Raw genomic sequence first — 19712 nt, forward strand, 5'->3', positions numbered from 1 at the left:
CAACTTCTAATTAAGGATGCATCCTGTAAAACAACAATATAAGACCTGATCAATTTTAAGTCGAAAGTTACTTTTGAAAACGTTGAGCTTTCCACAGAATGTAAATCATCAATTGATACTTTGAGGAACCTCATTATATTCAGTAAGTAATGATTAAATATTTAAATATGTTTGGGTTAATTTTATCCCTTTAAGTCCTTGATGTTAGAAGAAGAAGAAATCCGGAACCAAACCCAAAGGGTCAGTTTGCAACTTTATCTTGGGTATTGCCTTTCCAGTATCTGTAGCTCTGAAGACTTCAACTAGGTTTACTCTTGGATTATCCTTAATGGAAGTTTTTGTACCTCCAAAGCAATTGTACAAGAATATGATGCCTCTGAAGGGGGTCGAAGGTACAATTATTTGGAAATACCATAAGATAATCTTATCTGAAGAAAACACGAGCATGACCTATGATCTTCCATAGAAATTCCGATTTTTTAAATAGATCATTACATCTGATTTGATTGAAGGTCAATATGACCAACGATAATGAATATGTAAATTGAATGAATAATCATTTTGGAGAAGTTTATTTTAGTTAAGCTGTGTTTATCTTTGATTAACACTTTTGATTATTCACATATATTTTTAGAAGATTTAGAAAGACAAAACCAGCAACAATAAAATAGATAAGAGAAATTTACTTTAATTGCCATATTAGCAAAGAAATGAGAGGATAAATCCAAAAACCAAGTCAGTTCAAGATAGGAATGAATAATGGATTATCACACTTCCAAATAGGAACTACCAATAAATTTTATTTCTTTAGAATTAATAATTTTATTATAAAAATTATTTGGATCAATATTTTTACTTCTGAATTTAGTTTTTCTCTTCCATTTATTTATAGTTTTGAATCTAATGGTGAAACTATTCATAAAATTGTTAAAATAAATCTTGGGTACTTCAAATCCTTGCTTAAAATCAAAGATGTCAGCTTCAAAAACTTTTCAACCGAAGATGAGATATCTGAAGCTTGTAAAATGTCAAAAGTCTTAACTAGAAACCACACACCATCATCAGGTTATCTTTTATGGATGGACAGCAGGAAAACGAAACTGGAATTGAAGTAGCTAAATCTGGGATTTTATATGAAACAGAAATGTCATGGAAGTAATTTCTTTTGGAAGAAAACAACTAATCAAGGAAAAAATGCATCTACATCTATATTTAGTATGTGGCAAAATTTTTTCAGCTTCTAAACAACCCTGATGATACACCATCAACAACTAATTAGGAACCACAAATGATCTTCCACATGTTTGCTTCTTCTGGTATGGTAGAACAGGAAACTCTACTTTATCAACTAATCAGAATCTGATGAAGGAAATCCCAACCATTTTAGATCTTAAGATGTTGAAGACCCTTTGCTTAAAATATTTTTTATATTTATTCATTCTTTCGTTCTGTTATTTTGAAACATGTTAATAAAAAGTGCTAAAAGAAAAAGGGTCTAGTCTGAAGTATGTATTCATATTGCAAAAGATTTCATCGCATTTACAATTTTTAGTACAAAAATATGTAACAGATAATAATAGTAACCAACGATTAATAATATAATCTTTAAGTGTTTATTAATTGGACACTTAAAATGTTTAACTATCAGTATTAAAAATGTTTTCAAACCAAAATCATGGTTGCTACACGTGGTTTCTAATTATATTCACATTAATATTTCTAATTAAGGATGCATCCTGTAACACAACAATACAAGACTTGATCAGTTTTAATTCGAAAGTTAGTTTTGAAAACGTTGAGCTTTCCACAGAATGTAAATCATCAATTGAAGCCTTGGGGAACCGCATTATATTCAGTAAGTAATGGTTAAATATTAAAATATATTTGGCTTAATTTTATGTCTTTAAGTCCTTGATGCTAACGCAAAAATCCCCAGTGGAATATTAAACTCAAACACCTACGATCTTGGTTCGTATGATGAGTGTTACTATTTGAAAACTGGTGTTGAAGACGTGTTTGGAAAGTATTGCTTGGGGCAGGTTACCATTACAATACCTGAGGTAGGTCATCACTCGGTATAAAATATATTTATATTACAATTAAAGTGTTCAGGAATACAAGGAAGAAATCCTGAACCAAACCCAAAGGGACTCCCTGAGTTTGCAACTTTATCTTGGGTATTGCCTTCCCAGTACCTGTAGTACTGAAGACTTCAACCAGGTTTACTCTTGGGCCAACTTTGATGAAAGTCGCTGTGCCTCCAAAGCTATTGTAAAAGAATATGATGCCTCCGACGTAGCAGCCATGTAAGTTCACTCACTCACTACAATATTTCAGATATGTTATAATAATGTGGACTTTTAGATCAGTATTTTCAGTCATAGCTGCCCTAGTTGTACTATGTACCACTTATGATGTTTACCTTTACTACACAGACCAAAGTAAGCTCATAATTTGCTCATTATTAAGAACACTAATCAAGTAATTAATTTTAGAACCAATACATTACACCTTCACAGCCTTTTCCTTGTGGACCAACTGCCAGAAGCTTTTTAAAACAAGCTCTGGTGAAGGACAACTGTCATGCATTAACGGTTTTAAGGCCCTAAGTATGATATGGGTGGTGTTTGGGCACTCACATTCAATGTTTCAGTCCTATATATTAGAAAACATTATTGATGTAGCCGACTTTATAACTGACGCCAAGAACATGTACATGCTTGCAGCCCCCCTGTCTGTTGATACATTTTTTGCCATCGGTGGTATTTTAACCATTTACACCTTCTTCAAGGCCCATGAAAAAGGAGTCAAATTCAATGTGATTTTATTTTATATTCACAGATACTTAAGGTGATTAGTTTTCCTTTTCTTTAATGGTTTAGTACTAAGGTGATTGTTGTTCAGGTTGACTCCAGCTTTGATGGCAATGATCCTTTATCAGGCCACCTTAGTGAGGTACGCCGTTAATCGACCTGGCTCAGCCATTGAGAATTTGTCTGACCCCTGCAGACAATATTGGTGGTCAACCATCCTCTACATACAAAACTACGTTGAACCCACCAAATCGGTATAAAATGACTTAAAGGGTTAAATATTATCTTAGTATATTTGTTGTATTGTAGTGTGTGGGACAGTCATGGTATTTGATGGTGGACATGCAACTCTTCGTTTTGACACCTCTTGTATTGATACCCTTCATTAGATGGCCTAAGCAAACACTGTATGCCTTGTGTTGCTTAGCAGTTGCTGGCTGTGTGGCACCCTTCATCATCACCTACGACTTAAGCTTAAACTTGTCGTATGGATATGTGGACACGTAAGTACTTTATACCAATCACCCAAGCACCAAACCAATTAATTTCCAACATTCCAGGGAGGGCTACTTCATGCGTTACTATTATATACAGACTTACGCCAGATTTGGCCCTTACGTCATCGGTATGATCTTTGGGTACTTCATATATTTATTCAAATCGAAGCCTGAGCTGGTGGACACAATTCCAAGGAGGAACTTGGTGGTAAGGAATTAAATATTGAAAAACTAACTTATTATTTAAATGAAACAAGGTTTTGGGACTTTGGATTTTTGCTCTGGCCGGCCTGGCAGCCACCTCTTACGGTGGGGCACCAATTATAACCGGGGTGGATCAGGGGAGGCTTTCAACGTCCATTTTCAACGCACTCTTCAGGAATGGTTGGGCTGTTTGTTGCTGCGTCGTCATCGCCTTGTGCAGTCTCGGGTTTGGAGGTATGATTTGGGGAAATACCCCAATAATCAGTGAAGGCGATCAATGTCTGTGATCGTATCTCAGGAGAACATAAGTGTTTAACTGATAAAGGAATTCTGATGTTGTTTTAATTAGTACACGTGTAACTGTTGTTTAATTTGATTTGAATTTGTTGTAGGACCCATCAATGGATTCCTTTCAATACCGATGTTTCAGTTCCTGTCCAAGATATCTTATTCAATATATATTGTGCACATAACATTAATTTACATTAAAATAATGAACACCAGAATAATCACTCATTTTTCAGAGTATGATGTTGTAAGTAAACGAAAAACAATTCTAATTATAATTAAATAATTTGATTACAATTTTTCAGATTTATATTTTCCTTGGTGACTTTATGGTCAGCGTTTTTGTTGCTTTCTTCTTTTGTGCAGTCTTTGAATCTCCAATTATTATTCTAGAGAAATTCCTTTTCGGTAAGATCTTATTTTAATTTTTAATTAATAAATTAAATTTATCTTATATTTTAGGTGGGTTTAAAAAGACAAAGCCAACAATAATAAATGAAAAACAATGAGTTTTTTATTAAATATTGATAATAAAATAAATAAAGGGATATATATTTATTGTTTAATTAATGATAAACATTAAACAATTCATTAAAATCAATTTAAACAAAGAAAATTGGTAAAATTTGTTAATTTTTATTAATGGTAGTACTTATTCTGGGGGATTCTCCCTTTTTCTCGTCCTATTTTCTACGCCACTGACTTTATTTTTTAATTTTCAAGCTTTCCATGTTATATTTGATAATTTGAAAATAAAAAACTCTTGATAAATTTTGATTATTTCGACCGTTTTGGAGATATTTCAGTTTCAGGTGTTTCTTCAAAATGGTAAATTCTTTCAGAAACAAAAGCTGAAAATTAACTCATTTTAATATTTATTCAAAAATCGATGATATTAAAGACTTTTGGGTTTGGCAATTTGTAGTAGTTTAAAGTTTTAAAGGCCATTAGTGAATTGTTTATATTGTCCATCATAATTTCATGTTATTGAGCCCAAATTAACTACAATTTTAAATGCAAATGTTGTGTAATATTTTGCCACAATCAAATGCATAAATCAAAAATTATGCGACGTAAAATTTATTATAAATGTACTTTCCAATATTACTTCCTGCAATTGCTGAAATTGAATTGAATGCTGAAATATTAAGATTTTAAATCAGTAAATTGAATATTTTATTTAAATTTACTCTAATATTCATTTGGCTTTAATAGTGTAGTTTGCGCAACTTTTATTTACCATTGTAAAACTTTCGTTCCAATTCCTGAAAGTACTGCAGGATAATTCATTTCATCAGAACAAAGGGAAACTACTCCTAAGTAAATAGTTTAATGTCAAGGACGAATGAATAAATGATATTTGAATATTTTTTGTACTCAATTTGCCCTTTAAAACAACTTAAAAAGACATTATAAGCAGCAAAATTTGCAGTAATTTATTAAAGATGGCTCGTGTAGAAATCTGGGTTGCCTACCATGAAAATTAGATTAGAGGAATTAATACAAAAGAACTCTAGATAAAAATATAATTAGTTGTAAATGACAATATATAATTAAAAATTTTACATAAATCACAAATATCACAAACTTGCTTTTATCATGTTTTATTTGATTCTTCTTCGTATCTAAAAATAACATTTGTTAATTAATTGTCTTCAATTATCTTCATTCGTTACAAATTTTGAGGTTAAAGCTTTAGATGAAGAAACTTACCTACCAAGTATAAGTTTTTCAATAATAATTATCGGACTTTCAAAAATAGCACAGACGAAAAACGAAAAAATTAAAGTATATATAAAATCACCCCAAAAGGCTTGATTCTAAAAAAAAATTATACAAATCTGGACAACACAATTAGATAATCATAACTTACAATATTTGATGCAGAAAAGTGCTCAACCATTTTATTATTCATCAGTCTTAGTTCTATCACAACAATGTGCAACAAATAAATAGAATAGGACAGCTTGGCAACTATATGGAACAACGGCATCGACAGGAATGCATTGATGGGTCCTGAAACGGAAATTCACACCTCACTTTGCAATTAAACGAAGCCGTTGTTTTAAAATCGATATCCGGCGCCACAAAAGGATTGAACTAGGATAAATATTAAATTTATATACCTCCATATCCTAAACTGCACAGAGAAATAACGAGGCAGATGGCCCACGCCCACGCGTTTCTGGTCAAACCGTTGTGGAACGATTTGGACCAAATATCGGTTGTGTGACCCGTAAACATTACGCCGTTGCCGTAAGTGCAGCCCAAAATTATGCCCAGGGCAACCAACCACAAGATGCAGACCAGCTGTAAATACAATTTTGGTTATGTCTTCAAATTTCATTACTGGAGGGACATTCTTACCCATTTCTTCCATTTGGGGCTTTCAGTCTCTCTTTGTTTGATTTTGTAGATGGCGTAACCAAAAATCATACCAATAACGTAAGGTCCAAATCTGGCATAGGCTTGGACGTAATAGTAATTCATGAAGTTAGCCATATTGCCTCTGAAAAAAATGGAAAAATTTGCTGATGACTTTATTTGAGTTCTTCCAGAGAGTTCAATACGGGAAAAGACGTTATACCTGTCTACAGCCGCCATGGAAGATTGTAGGTCCAACCCATAGGAAATTCCAAAAGGAACTCCAATTCCTGCAGCTGCCAAAGCACATAAAACACCCAAGGCATATTTAGGCCACTTTGCCAAAGTAATTAAAATAATTGGGGTGAACATGTATATCTGCATATCAGCATTCAAATACCAAGAGTGTCCAACACACTAAAACAATGATTTTTGTTAACAACCAATAAATTGGTTTGGTGTAGGTAGTACCATGTTATCAACGTTGACAAAATTTTGAATGTAGAGCAGAGAAGACCACCAGTAACGACGACAAGGTTGCTGTAGCTCATAAACATTACCCCACAAAGGCCCACTTCCCATAAACTTAAAAATGGAGGCGTGAAACAAAATGACAGCAGCAAAAGTCGGAGTCAGCCTAAAAAAACAACGAAAAAATCTTGTAATCCCCCACTTTCAATCAGCACTACCTTAGGTATCTGTGCAAGTAAAACACGGCAAAGTTGAACTTGTCCACTTTTTGGTACTTCAGAAAGGTGTAGGTCAAAAGCAACCCCCCCATGGCAAAGAAGGTGTCGACAGTTAAGGTGGCGGCCATTAAGTGCATGTTGAATTGGTTTTTGGAATATTCGGCCATGTCTTCGAGGTTATCGACTGCGAAATAGAGTAAGTATAAGTTTACGTGGGCGTAAACAATCCATACCATGCTCAAAGTTTTCATGCCGTTTATGCAGGTTAGTTGGTTTGGGTTTGTGGAGGTGTGCACTATTTTCCTGCCGTTCGTCCAAAGTGAGTACGCCACCAGTACTGCATACTTTGGTTCTACAAAAACAATTTCATAAATAGTGTTAAGTCAGGGGTAACTTGAAGGACCATACGTTTCTTTCGGTAGAACAAGAAGATGTCATAAGACGTTGATAAGGTGACAATGAAAGCAATTAGGGCAAATATTGATCTGTAAAATGTAGGTTAGTTTCTCAGTTAACTTGATGGTGATAATTTATTTACATGGCTGTAATGTCCACTGCATCCACAATAACTGGATCACTCTTCTTGTAGCACCACGTGTCTTTGAAAGTGGCCCAGTATAAAATCCTTTGGAAGTCCTGCTTGGTGCAAATATTCAAAAGGCAGTACCCCATTTTGAACGTTTGAGCAGAGAAATTCTTATCAATCTACAAAAAGTCTTTGTTTAAGGAAGTTATTCGAATTGTTTAATATTCCACCTGTGAATATAGTTTGGGATCCACATGGATCGATCCCAAACAATATTTTCCTTGGACATTTTTTACAGAAGTAGCTTCAAAATCTAAGCATTCTTCGAAACTTCCAAAATCATACAAGTTCCCCTTGAATATTCCATTTGGAATTTTGGCACTTGCATCTAACACTGAAACTTTAATTGTTAAATTGTTCAACGCATTCGATTTTATTTACATTGAAACCTCTCCAAGTCGCTTAGATCTATAAGCGTCTTATCACACGTATATCTTTTGTCTAAATGTAACTCTTTTATGTTGCCCAATGAGAAATTCAAAAACTTCCCATCAAACTTTAAAGCACCCACACTCAGCCAGGTGCAAAGGAAAGCATTCAAAATCCTCATATCTACCCCCATCAAAGTTAAGATCAATCTAGATTTGATTCATTTATAAAATCAGTTGATAAAAAAATTATCTAAGGTTATTGAAACTTCGACAGTGTGGTTATCTGAAAAGTAGGTAATATTAACGACATTACAATAACAAATTTTCACAATCATACCTAAATAAAATCAAGGTTGACATTTACACAAAAAACAACAATTAACGAGTCCAATGGATCTGAGTGTTTAATTTGCAGTTGATTGATAAGAAGTGACGATGTTTGTGGTTTTTGTTCTCGGTTTTGGAAACGTTCGAAGGTATACTGACTGTTTTTATTTAACTATAAGTTAAGTGTGATTTATTTTTTAGTGTGCACACTGCAGTATTAAAACTGAAGGTTATTTTAGCATTTTTCTATAATATAATAATGCTTCCTTAAACCGCATTTAAAAATAGAAACTTCTTTACCTCAAGTCGCATATTAAATATTCATATACCGGTCCCTTTTATAAAGTGGTTTCCCTTTATAAAGCCAAAGGAAACAAACAAAAAGAAAACACGAAATGCCATTGAAATGTTTAATTTCGTTCGAGTCCCCAACTTAATATCTGGGGTTATAAGGAAATAGTACACGGGGGATGAATTATTTTAAAAGTTTTAAACTTGAAAAAGTGACAGCAAATTGAAAACTATGAGGACTTTCTCTGTTACGATTTTAGAAAATAGCCAAATCTATTTTATATTAATTTTCACTATATTTACTTACAATTAGTTTTGAATAAAAATTAATGTAGAAAATAGGAAATAACATTAAAGAATTATAAGGATTTCCTCTCTTCTCTTCTCTTCTCTTCTCTTCTCTTCTCTTCTCTCCTTTTTTATTGTCTTCTCTTCTCTTCTCTTCCCTTCCCTTCCCTTCTCTTCCCTTCCCTTCTCTTCTCTTCTCTTCTCTTTTCTTCTCTTCTCTTCCCTTCCCTTCTCTTCTCTTCTCTTCTCTTCCCTTCACTTCTCTTCTTTTCTCTCCCCTTGTCTTCTCCTCTCTTCTCTTTCCTTCTGACCTCTTCTCTTCTGTTCTTTTCTCTTATCTTCTCTTGTCTTCTCTTCTTTTCTCTTCTCTTCGCTTCCCTTCTCTTCTCTTCTCTTCCCTTCTCTTCTCTTCTCTTCCCTTCCCTTCCCTTCACTTCTCTTCTCTTCTCTTCTTTTCTCTCCCCTTGTCTTCTCCTCTCTTCTCTTTCCTTCTGACCTCTTCTCTTCTCTTCTTTTCTCTTATTTTCTCTAGTCTTTTCTTCTCTTGTCTTCTCTTCTTTTCTCTTCTCTTCTCCTCTCTTCTCTTCTCTACTCTACTCTCTTTTAACTTATTTTCTCTTCTCATTTTTACTTCCCCCATTTTCAGTTAATTTGTCTAATTAAAACAAACGTTCCTCCTTTTTTTGATATGAAATTTCAGTAATCTATGAATAATTAATCCCATTACATTCAAGTAATAAAATTAAACCACTGCGACTGATAAAACATTCGACATCATTGGGAAATTTTATTACACCACAAAAAGAGGCTGACCCGATATTACGAATGATATTCAATTTTGATACCGACTCTTTTTACAGCCTTTCACCCGCAAAGCTTATTTCCTTTTCGAAAGCAACGCAGGATACGTTTTGGTCCGCCTTATCTTTGATACAGAAGCTTTAAGTTGCGATGCACTTTCAAGATAAGGGAGGCCATTTTGCGATGCATTTTTGGATATGAGGGAGTCAACGGGAAAATAAATTTATATTGTTTGCTTAGGGTTGAATGTTTTATACAAATATATCAAGCTTAATTCATAATTTATAAATTAAAGGTGACAATGGATATATTTTCCTGAAAGTGAACTTCACACCACACACACAGTTGAATAGATTGGCGTTCTTACAAAGTTTTGGGGTAGTTTGCGCCTCATCTGTTTCAACTAACCAGTCAATATTCTTGAAGGTCCCGCGAGACGACAAACTTGACCATAAAACCGGAACCAAAATCGAGTTAATTGTATCAGTGCCAATCGTTTCCTGCTGAAAACTTCTCCGATAATTTTCTATGGACTGTTTTATTCAGTCCCGGCCATAAATTTGGTTATTGATCGGATGGAAATGTATCTGTTAGTTTCGCTTAATGTGTTTGTTTGATCAAGAAATGTTAATTTACATAATCATGGTGTCCTACCAATAATATTATGTTGTGGCTTCCTCAATGCATAATTGTATTTGTGGGATATCATGGTGTAAGTTAGTTCATCAAACTTTATCAATGATTAATATCGAAACAATAAAACCTCCCCCTGGCCATAACAATAAACTCCAGAAATCTTTTATTTCGAATCATGTAATCAAAACGTGCAGTAAAAACAAATCTACGTTAATAAATATAGAAATCCCGCAGGTGTTTCGACAAACTTGGCCGATTTCCCGTGGAATTTATTGTGTTTATGACCGAGAACCCTTTTGTCCGTCCGGGTCGCACATGGCACCTAACCCCGTGCCACACTCAGGACTAATTACGTTAACACTCCGGTGCTTCCTGCTTCCTTCGTGCTCAGCCGGTAATATTTCTTTGCCAACGGCAAATAAAACATTTTTATTGCTTCTCGATAAAAGGGGAGTTCACTGTGCCATTTTTTCGTTGACGGTTTCAGCTGGTGCTGAATCTTAATGAAAACTTCTTTATCTTTGACTAAATAAAAAAAGCAAATCACTTAAACTAAATTTATTTTTATTGCTTTAATCTAATATCACAAATATTTCTATGCTTTTATTGTATCACCATCAACTTCCTTCTTTTTGCTCTTTCCTGAAATTAAATTAGAGTTACCAATGAAAGAATAAAAAAGCCATTTATCACATACCAAAGAGGACTTTTTCTATAACAATTATTGGAGACTCAAAAATGGTGCTCAGGAAGAAGGAAATGATTAAAGTATTCATAAAGTCCCCCCAAAACGTTGAAATCTGAAAACAAAAACTAAAAATCCTGACAACTTAATTTCAGACTCAACTTACAACACTCATTTCTGAAAAGTGTTCAATAATTTTGTTATTCATGAGCCTCGATTCTATTACAGTTATGTGCAGCAAATAAATAGAATATGACAGTTTGGCAACTATTTGAAATAGTGGCAACGACAGGAAGGCATTAATGGGACCTGGAACTCACACTTCAGTGTTGTGGTAAAAATGTTTAAATGGCAGACCTCCATATCCTAAGCTGCACAGCATAACTATGATACAGATGGCTAAAGCCCAGGCATTTCTGTTAAGCCCATTGTGGAATGACTTGGACCATACGTCTGTTGTTAGGCCTGTAAACATCTCACCATTACCGTAAGAGCAGGCCAGAAGCCCTCCTAAGGCAACCAACCAGGAGAAGATGACCAGCTAAAATAAAACTTTGTGAGTTTGTGCCTAACAAGGTGGTACTATGCTTACTGGTCTGTTCCATTTTATGGTTTTCTCATCCCTATGTTTGACTAAGTAGATGAAGTAACCAAAAATCATACCAATAACATAAGGCCCAAACCTGGCGTAAGCTTGGAGATAATAGTAATCCATGTAGTCATTCATATTATCCCTGTCTTCAGCAGCCAAAGATGATTGCAGGTCTAATCCATAAGATATTCCAAAAGGAACTACAACACCAGCTACTGCTAACCCCAATAAAGCACCCAAGGCATATTTGGGCCATTTTACCAAGGGTACTAAAATAATTGGAGTGAACAAATATATCTGCATGTCAGCGTTCAAATACCAAGACTGTCCAGTACACTAAAATAATAATTAATTTGTTAATAACCAACTAAATGGTGGAATGACCAAGGGAGTACCATGTTGTTAACGTTGATGAAATTTTGTATGTAGAGTAAGGAAGACCACCAGTAGTCGCGGCAGGGCTGCTGAAGAGCATACACACTCCCCCACAAGGGCCCACTTCCAATATACTTAAAAATTGAGGCGTGGAAAAAGACGACCGCAGCAAAAGGTGGAGTCAGTCTAAAAAGCAACCAAAAAAACCTTGCCTTGTGTCACTTTCAGCTACTACCTCAGGTATCTGTGGAAATAAAACATGCCCACGTTGAACGTCTTCAGCTTTTGGGACTTCAGGAAGGTGTAGGTCAAGAGCAACCCTCCAACGGCGAAGAAGGTGTCGACGGTCAAAGTGGCGGACATTAAGTGCATGTTGTTTCGGCTTTTGGAGAATGCTGACATGTATTTGATGTTGTCGACTGCGAAGTAGAGTAGGTATAAGTTTACGTGGGCGTAAACTATCCATACCATGCTCAAAGCCTTTATGCCGCTTATGCAGGTTAGTTGGTTTGAGTTGGAGGAGGTGTGCAATATTTTCCTGCCGTTCGTCCAAAGTGAAAAGGCCACCAGTAATGTATGCCAAGGTTCTAGATAATAATTCCATAGATAATGCTAATTATAAAATAAAAACTGAATGGATGAAGGAACATACTTTGTTGTTGCTGATAGAATAAGTAAACGTCGTAAATCGTTGATAGGATGACAATGGAAGCTATTATGGAAAATATTGATCTGTAAGATAACGGTGAGTATTTTAAAACTTGTTGATTATAGTTTATTTACATGGCTGTTGCATCCACTGCATCAAATTGGACTTTATCCCTTTTGGCGTAGCACAAAGTGTCTGTAAAAGTTGCCCAAGGTAATATTCTTTGAAAGTCTTCCGTACTGCACACGTCCAAAAGGCAGTACCCCAATTTGAAGACTAATGTCGAAGTGGCCTCTTTTAGTTTGGGATACAAAGTTTTATTAAACTGTAAACGACAAAATTTAAAGTTAGTTTTTATTCTTTTTTTTTTAATAATTCACCTGTGAATACAACTTTGTGGGATCCACAACAACCGACCCCAAACAATACTTCCCATAAACATCCTCTAATGTGGCAGCTTTAAACTCCAGACACTCATCGAAACTTCCAAGATCAAATAAGTTCAAGCTGAAAATACCATTTGGAATTTTGGCACTGGCATCAAACACTAAAAAGCAATTATGATTGTTAAATTATTTAGACCATTCATTTTTACTTACAGTTAAACTTCTCCAAACTGGTTAAACTTATTAATGCACTGTCACAAGCATAACTATTATTTAATTGTAAGTTCAGGGAGTTGTTTAAAGAGTGATCCAAAAACTTCGTCTCGTCATAGCTGAAAACACCGACATTCAGCAAAACGCTAAGCAAAACGATCGATAGCATTATTGAAGTTGAAATAAATCTAAATGCACGTTTGTTTTTATTTATAGAGTTACTGGAGGCGATAAAAAAATTATGATAATTAACAAAGGTTATTGAAACTTTGAGAGGTTAGTTTGATTACCTGGAATATTTGTGTTTTCTGAGTACAATATAAATTTTCGCAATCAAGGTTGAAATGTGCACAAAAAAATTGTAATTCTGACTGATGAATTTATAATTTGTTGTTCATTCATAGAAAGTTGTTATGATGCAATTTCTTTGCTTGGTATTTTTGAACTGGTTCAAGATATTGCAGGAGAAGTCTTCTGCCTTATTATTTTCCCTTCAGGGGGATTATTCATGAAATTTCATGACAGTGGCATATTTCCTCAAACTATTCTTTTCTCCATTTCTCGTCTTTTCCAATTTCTTTTATCCTATTTTCTATTTTGCCCTCTTCTTTTCCACTTTGTTCTTCTCCTGACTGTTATATATCTCTTCTTCATTTCTCTTTACATCCTTTTAATAAACAATTGTCCTAATAGTTCATTAAACTTTATCAATCTTTAATAAAATTTAGTCATCACGTACACGATGATACGCTAAAATTATACATTGGGGCAATTTAATGTCAATAAATAAATTATAAAGGTTCATTCACCCAAACAAGGTCGTGTCTAATTCACAATAAACAATTTATTGTTAATCATGCACCTGTAGGTGAAAAAAGTACCTCTTACTAGACTCAAGAGTCAAGGCTACTTAATAATTTTTATAAATGACAAAATTTGAAGTCTAAATGTTAATTTTCAGCAACATTGTAGCTGAATTTAAAATTAGTAACTATAAATAAATACAATAATGAGTAAAAAATATTCTGTTTTTAATTTAAAAAGAAATTAAATTGATTTTGATGTTACTGAGACTGAAATAGTATAATTAAACATTATAAAAATTGCTACATTGATGACAACAAACAATAGAAAAGTTTATTACTCCATTATTTAATCAAATTCCATTTGGTTTTTATAATGTCAATGACATTGCTCTTATCTTTATTATCTAAGTATAAATAATGTCTTTTTTCATTTCTAATGAAAATCTGATATTGTTTAAAAACAAAAACATTTCAATATTTTTAAAAAGTATTAATCAATTTATATTAGTAATTTTTTTTATTTTAATAGTTGTTGTTTTTAGATAGATTCGTGTCTCCAGCATGACATACTGTATAAATATACAGTCACGAAACAATTTAATTATATATTATTATATTTTATGGATGCAACCAAGATTACACCGTTGCACCACTGGTGAATCACCTGATACACCAGTTCCAAGCCAGTCAAAATAAAGAAATAATAAAATTAAAGCTAAAATATAAAGACAAAATTATATATTCTTAATCTCTCAATAACCAGTAATTTGAGCCTCAACAAACAGAATTTCAATTTTATTTATAAGTTAGATCTATTAATTTAGACATATTTATTTTTGTCAGCTTCTCTGCCTTAAAGATTTTATTACCTTAAGAACTACATTATAGCACCTAATAATTTAAATCGTTTTAATTTGTTTATGTCATGAATATCAGCCTTAAAAATTGCTAAAATAGTTAAACCAAACAATAAAAAAGTTTATTACACTATTATTTAATCGAATTCATAAATGGTTTTATAGTGTCAGTGACATCGACCTTATCTCAATTATTTATCTTTAAATATTGTAACTTTTATTATTTTTAAGGATAATCTGGTGCGATTTGGATACCGTCTTAGGTTGAAGATGGACAGCTTAAAACTTGTGTCTCTCTTACTTATATGTTTAACTGTTGCTGACTGTACCATTGAAAACCAAAACTTTCAATATAATTTAGTGAATCAAATTGATACTCCAACATGCAACATTTCCAGATTATCTCAAGAAACACGACTGAAACGTAAGTGACTTACTTAGTTAGTAATTAAATATTTTAGTGCTTATTATTGTTTTCTAGTCTTGGATGCAAGTGCCAAAGTACCCTCAGGTCTTCTGGACTCAAACGTCTTTGATTTTGGCAACTTCGATGAGTGCTACAACATCTTCGAACACTTAGACAACGAAGACATTTACGGTAAATACTGTTTGGGCACCATGCAGTTCGACCAACTACCAGAAATTTTAAACCACGTACTTAATAACAGCCTTTAAATCCTTACATCAATTAAAATTGTAATTGTAGTCTTCGAATTCAAGAAGGAAGAGGATGGTTGGTGGTTATTCAATCCCAGGTTACCACTTTGGTTATTGTTTACCCAACAGTTGCACCACCAATGACTTCAAAGCACGTCATCCAATAATGGAGTTTAGTGAAACTTTCTGCTACAGCCAAGCCAAACCACAAAAATATGACTCGGGTGACATAATAGCTTTGTAAGTTAAATTAAACAGTTTGAGAAGTTGTTACAAGATCTGATCTTCCTCAGGATGGTATTTGGAGTCTTTGGAGCACTTCTTGTGTCATCAACAAGTTATGGAGTGTACCTGTATTACACCAACCAAAGCAAGTAGCCATTTTATTAACGTAACCAATAAGTGACGTTATTTTTGTACAGAACCTAGACACCCAATACTTCTGTGCTTCTCCATCATTGAAAATGGACGAAAAATCTTCAAAACTTCATCAACTGGTGACCAATTGACTTGCATTCATGGAATGAAGGCTTTAAGCATGATGTGGGTGATGTACGGCCACGAGTACAGCAGCACCTTGTTGTATTCGGGGGTGGACAACTACAAGAGCCTTTTGGAGTTTGCTGATCAAAAGGAAAACATGTACATTTTATCAGCACAACTTTCAGTCGACTCGTTTTTCGCCATTGGTGGCTTACTGTCAGTCTACGTTTATCTGAAGTCTTTGGAGCAGGGGAAGGAGTTCAATTTGGTCATTTATTACCTTCACAGATTTATAAGGTAAAAACTTAAACTTGTAACAATTTTGGCAATTAAAATATATTTGTAGGTTGACACCTGCTTTGGCTGCCACAGTTTTATTCAACGCCACTTTAATTAGACATTTAGGAGAAGCCCCAATTTGGGGGGCAGTCTGGGAGTTCTCTCAACCCTGTCAGAAATATTGGTGGTCGACTTTGCTTTACATTCAAAATTTTGTTAACATAAGTCACTTTGTATTTATCACTAATGTTGGACAAGTACAATATTCTATATAGTTTGCTTTTAGTGCAACTCCCCAACTTGGTACCTTTCTGCTGACATGCAGTATTACATTTTGTCACCACTAATTCTTTACCCCCTATCCAGGTGGCCTAAAACTGGTCTTTGTATTTTGATGTTTTGTACAATTTTGGGGTGCATTGTACCTTTTACAATTACCTATGTGTTGGATCTTCCTGTTTCCACCCTCACAAAAGAAAAGTAAGCCACAATAATGAATTATTTAAATTAATTTTAAGAAAATAAAAATTATAAATGTGCGATTTGCATGTGTAATTTCTTTATCCAACGTTTTAATTAAAAAGGGTGGCTTACTGGAGGCATAAATCTCTCCTAGTAGTAAAACAAACAAAAGGAATTGCACAAAAGAAATAAATTTAATTTAACAAGTGTGTCTTGGACAGGACTTAATCCTGCAACGTTTTATATTTCAGAGAAAAATTGGGGATATTCTCGATCTACTTTTACTACCAAAGTTACGCCAGATTTGGTCCTTACGTGATAGGTATGATTTTCGGCTACGTCTTGTATAAATTAAAACGAACTGAAAACTGTAAGAAGGTGTTGAAACGAAATGAAATCTTGGTGAGGTCTTGTAAGTAGTTTTAAGTTAGTTATTAATTTTATTTGTTTTTAGGCTTTTGCCGGCGTTTGGATATTAATTTTGTGGGCAGTCATCGCCTGCACGTACGGTGGTGCAGATGTTGTTTTAGGGCTTCCATCAAAATTGTCACGTGCTTTCTTTAATGGTTTTAATAGGAACGCCTGGGCTGTTTTGGTGTCACTTGTTATTGTACTTTGCTCCTTAGGATATGGAGGTTCTTTTTATTAATTTATTGATTGTTTAAGTCATTTTTATATTTTATAACATTTTAGGCCCTATTAATAAGTTTTTGTCAATTGGTGCCTTTCAGTTTTTGTCAAAAATATCTTACAGTATGTATTTACTGCATTATAGTGTAATTGGTGTGAGAATGATGAGGAAAAAGACTCTTTTCCATTACTCTTGGTACGATGTTGTAAGTTGCCCTCATTAATAATTCTAAATTAATCGTATTAATCAATTAATTAATATTGCAGATGAATAGATTTTGGATTGATTTTGTGACAATCATATTCTTCTCTATTCTTTTATGTGTTACATTCGAATCACCTATTATAATTATTGAAAAATACATTTTTGGTAAGATTTTTTATTTGGTTGATAATTATAACATTTTTTTATTTTAGGAAAACGTAAGAAAACTGATAAAACATCAAAAAACAACTCAACTTAGAAGAGTTTTAACATAAATTATTTTATTTATTTATTATTTTAGATGTAATAATTGTAATTGATGTAATTAATGTAAACAATTAATTAATTGTTCTTATTACACTGACTTGTTTTACAATTTTAAAAATATCCAACTTCCAAAGACATAATTAATAAAATCTTTTTATCAACAATATAGAGGAGGAACTAAATTTAACATGTACTTTTATATTTATTGTATAGAATATATTTTATATAAAAATGTATTTTTTTTACTTATTAGAACATCAGAGTATCTAATAATTACATAAAAATGTTTTAGAAAAACTATTAAAATCAATCCTAAATATTCAAAATATTCAAAATATTCAAAATAAATATTCTCTAATAATAATTTATTTATATTTTTTTACGAATGAAATATTCATTGAAGAAGTGTTTTGATATAAATAAATATATTTTTCATTTGTAGGAAAGCTCAACTGTGTAAATATGAATAAAAACAGTTTTGATTTAATATTTTAGACTTTGTACACAAATATTCTGTTTTAATAAGCCAACTTTATTATTAACAAAGTTACAAACATATAAAAAAAAGTTTAATAAACCTTTTTATTAGCAAAAAAAAAAAATATATTGATCACAAATTTAATTTAGGACCGTACTTTTTTCTCAGTTAAATTTCCATCAAAAATAATTAAAATTAAATTTATAGTTTCTTCCACCACTCGACCATTTCAATTAAACAACAGAACATCTCACTATCATCCCCCGCATCCTAAATATTATTCAAATATTAATACACGAACGCGGATGAACGGGAATATGCAAAGGGCGAAACACTGTCCGACAATTAGAATTACAAATGCGGTAATCGGTTCGGAAACTTCCGGTTAGATCACTTGAAGCGCTGTTTTGAGTCTAATGGGGGCACAAAACACGCGGATTTACACACACTTACACATAATACAGAACGTTTGGATAAACTCTGTCATGTGTGGACGTGTTGTTAAGGATTTCAGGTTTACTGTCAATTAAACAAACTCAAATTTAGAATATTTAGAACATTTAGAACGTTTAGAATATTTAGAACATTTAGAATATGTAGAATATTTAGAACATTTAGAACATTTAGAACATTTGGAACATTTAGAACATTTGGAACATTTGGAACATTTAGAACATTCAGGACATTTAGAACATTTAGAACATTTAGAATATTTAGAAAATTTAGAACATTTAAAACGTTTAGAAGATTTAAAACGTTTAGAAAATTTAGAACATTTAGAACATTTAGAATATTTAGAAAATTTAGAAAATTTAGAACATTTAAAACGTTTAGAAGATTTAAAATGTTTAGAAAATTTAGAACATTTAAAACGTTTAGATTTGGAATATGTAGAATATTTAGACATTACATTTGGAAGATTTAGAACATTTGGAACATTTGGAACATATGGAACATTCAGGACATTCAGGACATTCAGGACATTCAGGACATTCAGGACATTTAGAACATTTAGAACATTTAGAACATTTAGAACATTTAAAACGTTTAGAAGATTTAAAATGTTTAGAAAATTTAGAATATTTAAAACGTTTAGAAGATTTAGAATATGTAGAATATTTAGCACATTTAGAACATTTAGAATATTTAGAACGGTTAGAACATTTAGAACTTTAAGAACATTTAGAATATTTAAAACATTTAGAATATTTAGAACATTTAGAACGTTTAGAACATTTATAACATTTAGAATATGTAAAATATTTAGAACATTTAGAACATTTAGAATATTTAAAACATTTAGAACATTTAGAACATTTAGAACATTTAAAACGTTTAGAAGATTTGGAATATGTAGAATATTTAGACTTTACATTTGGAACATTTAGAACATTTGGAACATTTGGAACATTTAGAACTGTCAGGACATTCAGGACATTTAGAACATTTAGAACATTTAGAACATTTAAAACGTTTAGAAGATTTAAAATGTTTAGAAAATTTAGAATATTTAAAACATTTAGAAGATTTAGA

The 19712-nt window shown here is 32.7% G+C and overlaps 4 protein-coding genes across 4 annotated transcripts; 3 read left to right on the plus strand and 1 right to left on the minus strand.

Annotated features, from left to right (window-relative positions):
- Positions 1-328: 328 nt before the first annotated feature.
- LOC109603438 (nose resistant to fluoxetine protein 6) lies at positions 329-4608 on the plus strand. Its single transcript, XM_020019935.2, has 12 exons — positions 329-392; positions 1909-2060; positions 2113-2306; positions 2365-2441; positions 2496-2850; positions 2905-3067; positions 3123-3316; positions 3374-3518; positions 3568-3748; positions 3907-4049; positions 4108-4210; positions 4265-4608. Exons 1-12 carry the CDS (start codon positions 329-331, stop codon positions 4309-4311), a joined length of 1818 nt encoding a protein of 605 aa, XP_019875494.2. The 3' UTR covers positions 4312-4608.
- On the plus strand, positions 2558-3149 carry LOC126265602 (nose resistant to fluoxetine protein 6-like). The gene is made up of 2 exons (XM_049967559.1): positions 2558-2850; positions 2905-3149. The coding sequence occupies exons 1-2, from the start codon at positions 2612-2614 to the stop codon at positions 3071-3073; spliced, it is 408 nt and encodes a 135-aa protein (XP_049823516.1). The 5' UTR covers positions 2558-2611; the 3' UTR covers positions 3074-3149.
- Positions 4609-5314: 706 nt separating the features above from the next.
- LOC109603442 (uncharacterized) lies at positions 5315-13239 on the minus strand. The gene is made up of 24 exons (XM_049967384.1): positions 13056-13239; positions 12837-13003; positions 12591-12781; positions 12460-12539; positions 12043-12394; positions 11828-11993; positions 11433-11768; positions 11198-11381; positions 11007-11149; positions 10853-10955; positions 10757-10797; positions 10509-10648; positions 7823-8019; positions 7612-7775; positions 7394-7560; positions 7264-7340; positions 6856-7207; positions 6638-6803; positions 6390-6583; positions 6170-6311; positions 5929-6112; positions 5676-5818; positions 5516-5622; positions 5315-5427 (listed from the first exon to the last, which is right to left on the minus strand). The coding sequence occupies exons 1-24, from the start codon at positions 13222-13224 to the stop codon at positions 5400-5402; spliced, it is 3993 nt and encodes a 1330-aa protein (XP_049823341.1). The 5' UTR covers positions 13225-13239; the 3' UTR covers positions 5315-5399.
- Positions 12465-17826, plus strand: LOC109603441 (nose resistant to fluoxetine protein 6). Its single transcript, XM_049967385.1, has 13 exons — positions 12465-12552; positions 14950-15142; positions 15200-15372; positions 15425-15615; positions 15669-15745; positions 15798-16155; positions 16205-16370; positions 16424-16617; positions 16851-17001; positions 17054-17234; positions 17293-17435; positions 17497-17599; positions 17647-17826. The coding sequence occupies exons 2-13, from the start codon at positions 14989-14991 to the stop codon at positions 17691-17693; spliced, it is 1938 nt and encodes a 645-aa protein (XP_049823342.1). The 5' UTR covers positions 12465-12552; positions 14950-14988; the 3' UTR covers positions 17694-17826.
- Positions 17827-19712: the final 1886 nt, after the last annotated feature.

This window comes from Aethina tumida, chromosome 5, assembly GCF_024364675.1.
Source record: "Aethina tumida isolate Nest 87 chromosome 5, icAetTumi1.1, whole genome shotgun sequence".
NCBI lineage: Eukaryota > Metazoa > Arthropoda > Insecta > Coleoptera > Nitidulidae > Aethina > Aethina tumida.

Bases quoted from the DNA above. Each gene is read 5' to 3' on its own strand.
- LOC109603438 (XM_020019935.2), top strand. From the start codon at position 329: ATGGAAGTTTTTGTACCTCCAAAGCAATTGTACAAGAATATGATGCCT. The intron at 3,317-3,373 runs GTAAGTACTTTA...CCAACATTCCAG, and splicing joins TCGTATGGATATGTGGACAC to GGAGGGCTACTTCATGCGTT. The intron at 3,749-3,906 runs GTATGATTTGGG...AATTTGTTGTAG, and splicing joins GTGCAGTCTCGGGTTTGGAG to GACCCATCAATGGATTCCTT.
- LOC126265602 (XM_049967559.1), top strand. From the start codon at position 2,612: ATGATATGGGTGGTGTTTGGGCACTCACATTCAATGTTTCAGTCCTAT. The intron at 2,851-2,904 runs GTGATTAGTTTT...ATTGTTGTTCAG, and splicing joins TATATTCACAGATACTTAAG to GTTGACTCCAGCTTTGATGG.
- LOC109603442 (XM_049967384.1), bottom strand. From the start codon at position 13,224: ATGCTATCGATCGTTTTGCTTAGCGTTTTGCTGAATGTCGGTGTTTTC. The intron at 12,395-12,459 runs GTATGTTCCTTC...ATTATTATCTAG, and splicing joins ATTCTATCAGCAACAACAAA to AACCTTGGCATACATTACTG. The intron at 7,341-7,393 runs GTAAATAAATTA...TACATTTTACAG, and splicing joins GCAGTGGACATTACAGCCAT to ATCAATATTTGCCCTAATTG.
- LOC109603441 (XM_049967385.1), top strand. From the start codon at position 14,989: ATGGACAGCTTAAAACTTGTGTCTCTCTTACTTATATGTTTAACTGTT. The intron at 15,143-15,199 runs GTAAGTGACTTA...ATTGTTTTCTAG, and splicing joins TCAAGAAACACGACTGAAAC to TCTTGGATGCAAGTGCCAAA. The intron at 17,600-17,646 runs GTAAGATTTTTT...TTTTTATTTTAG, and splicing joins TATTGAAAAATACATTTTTG to GAAAACGTAAGAAAACTGAT.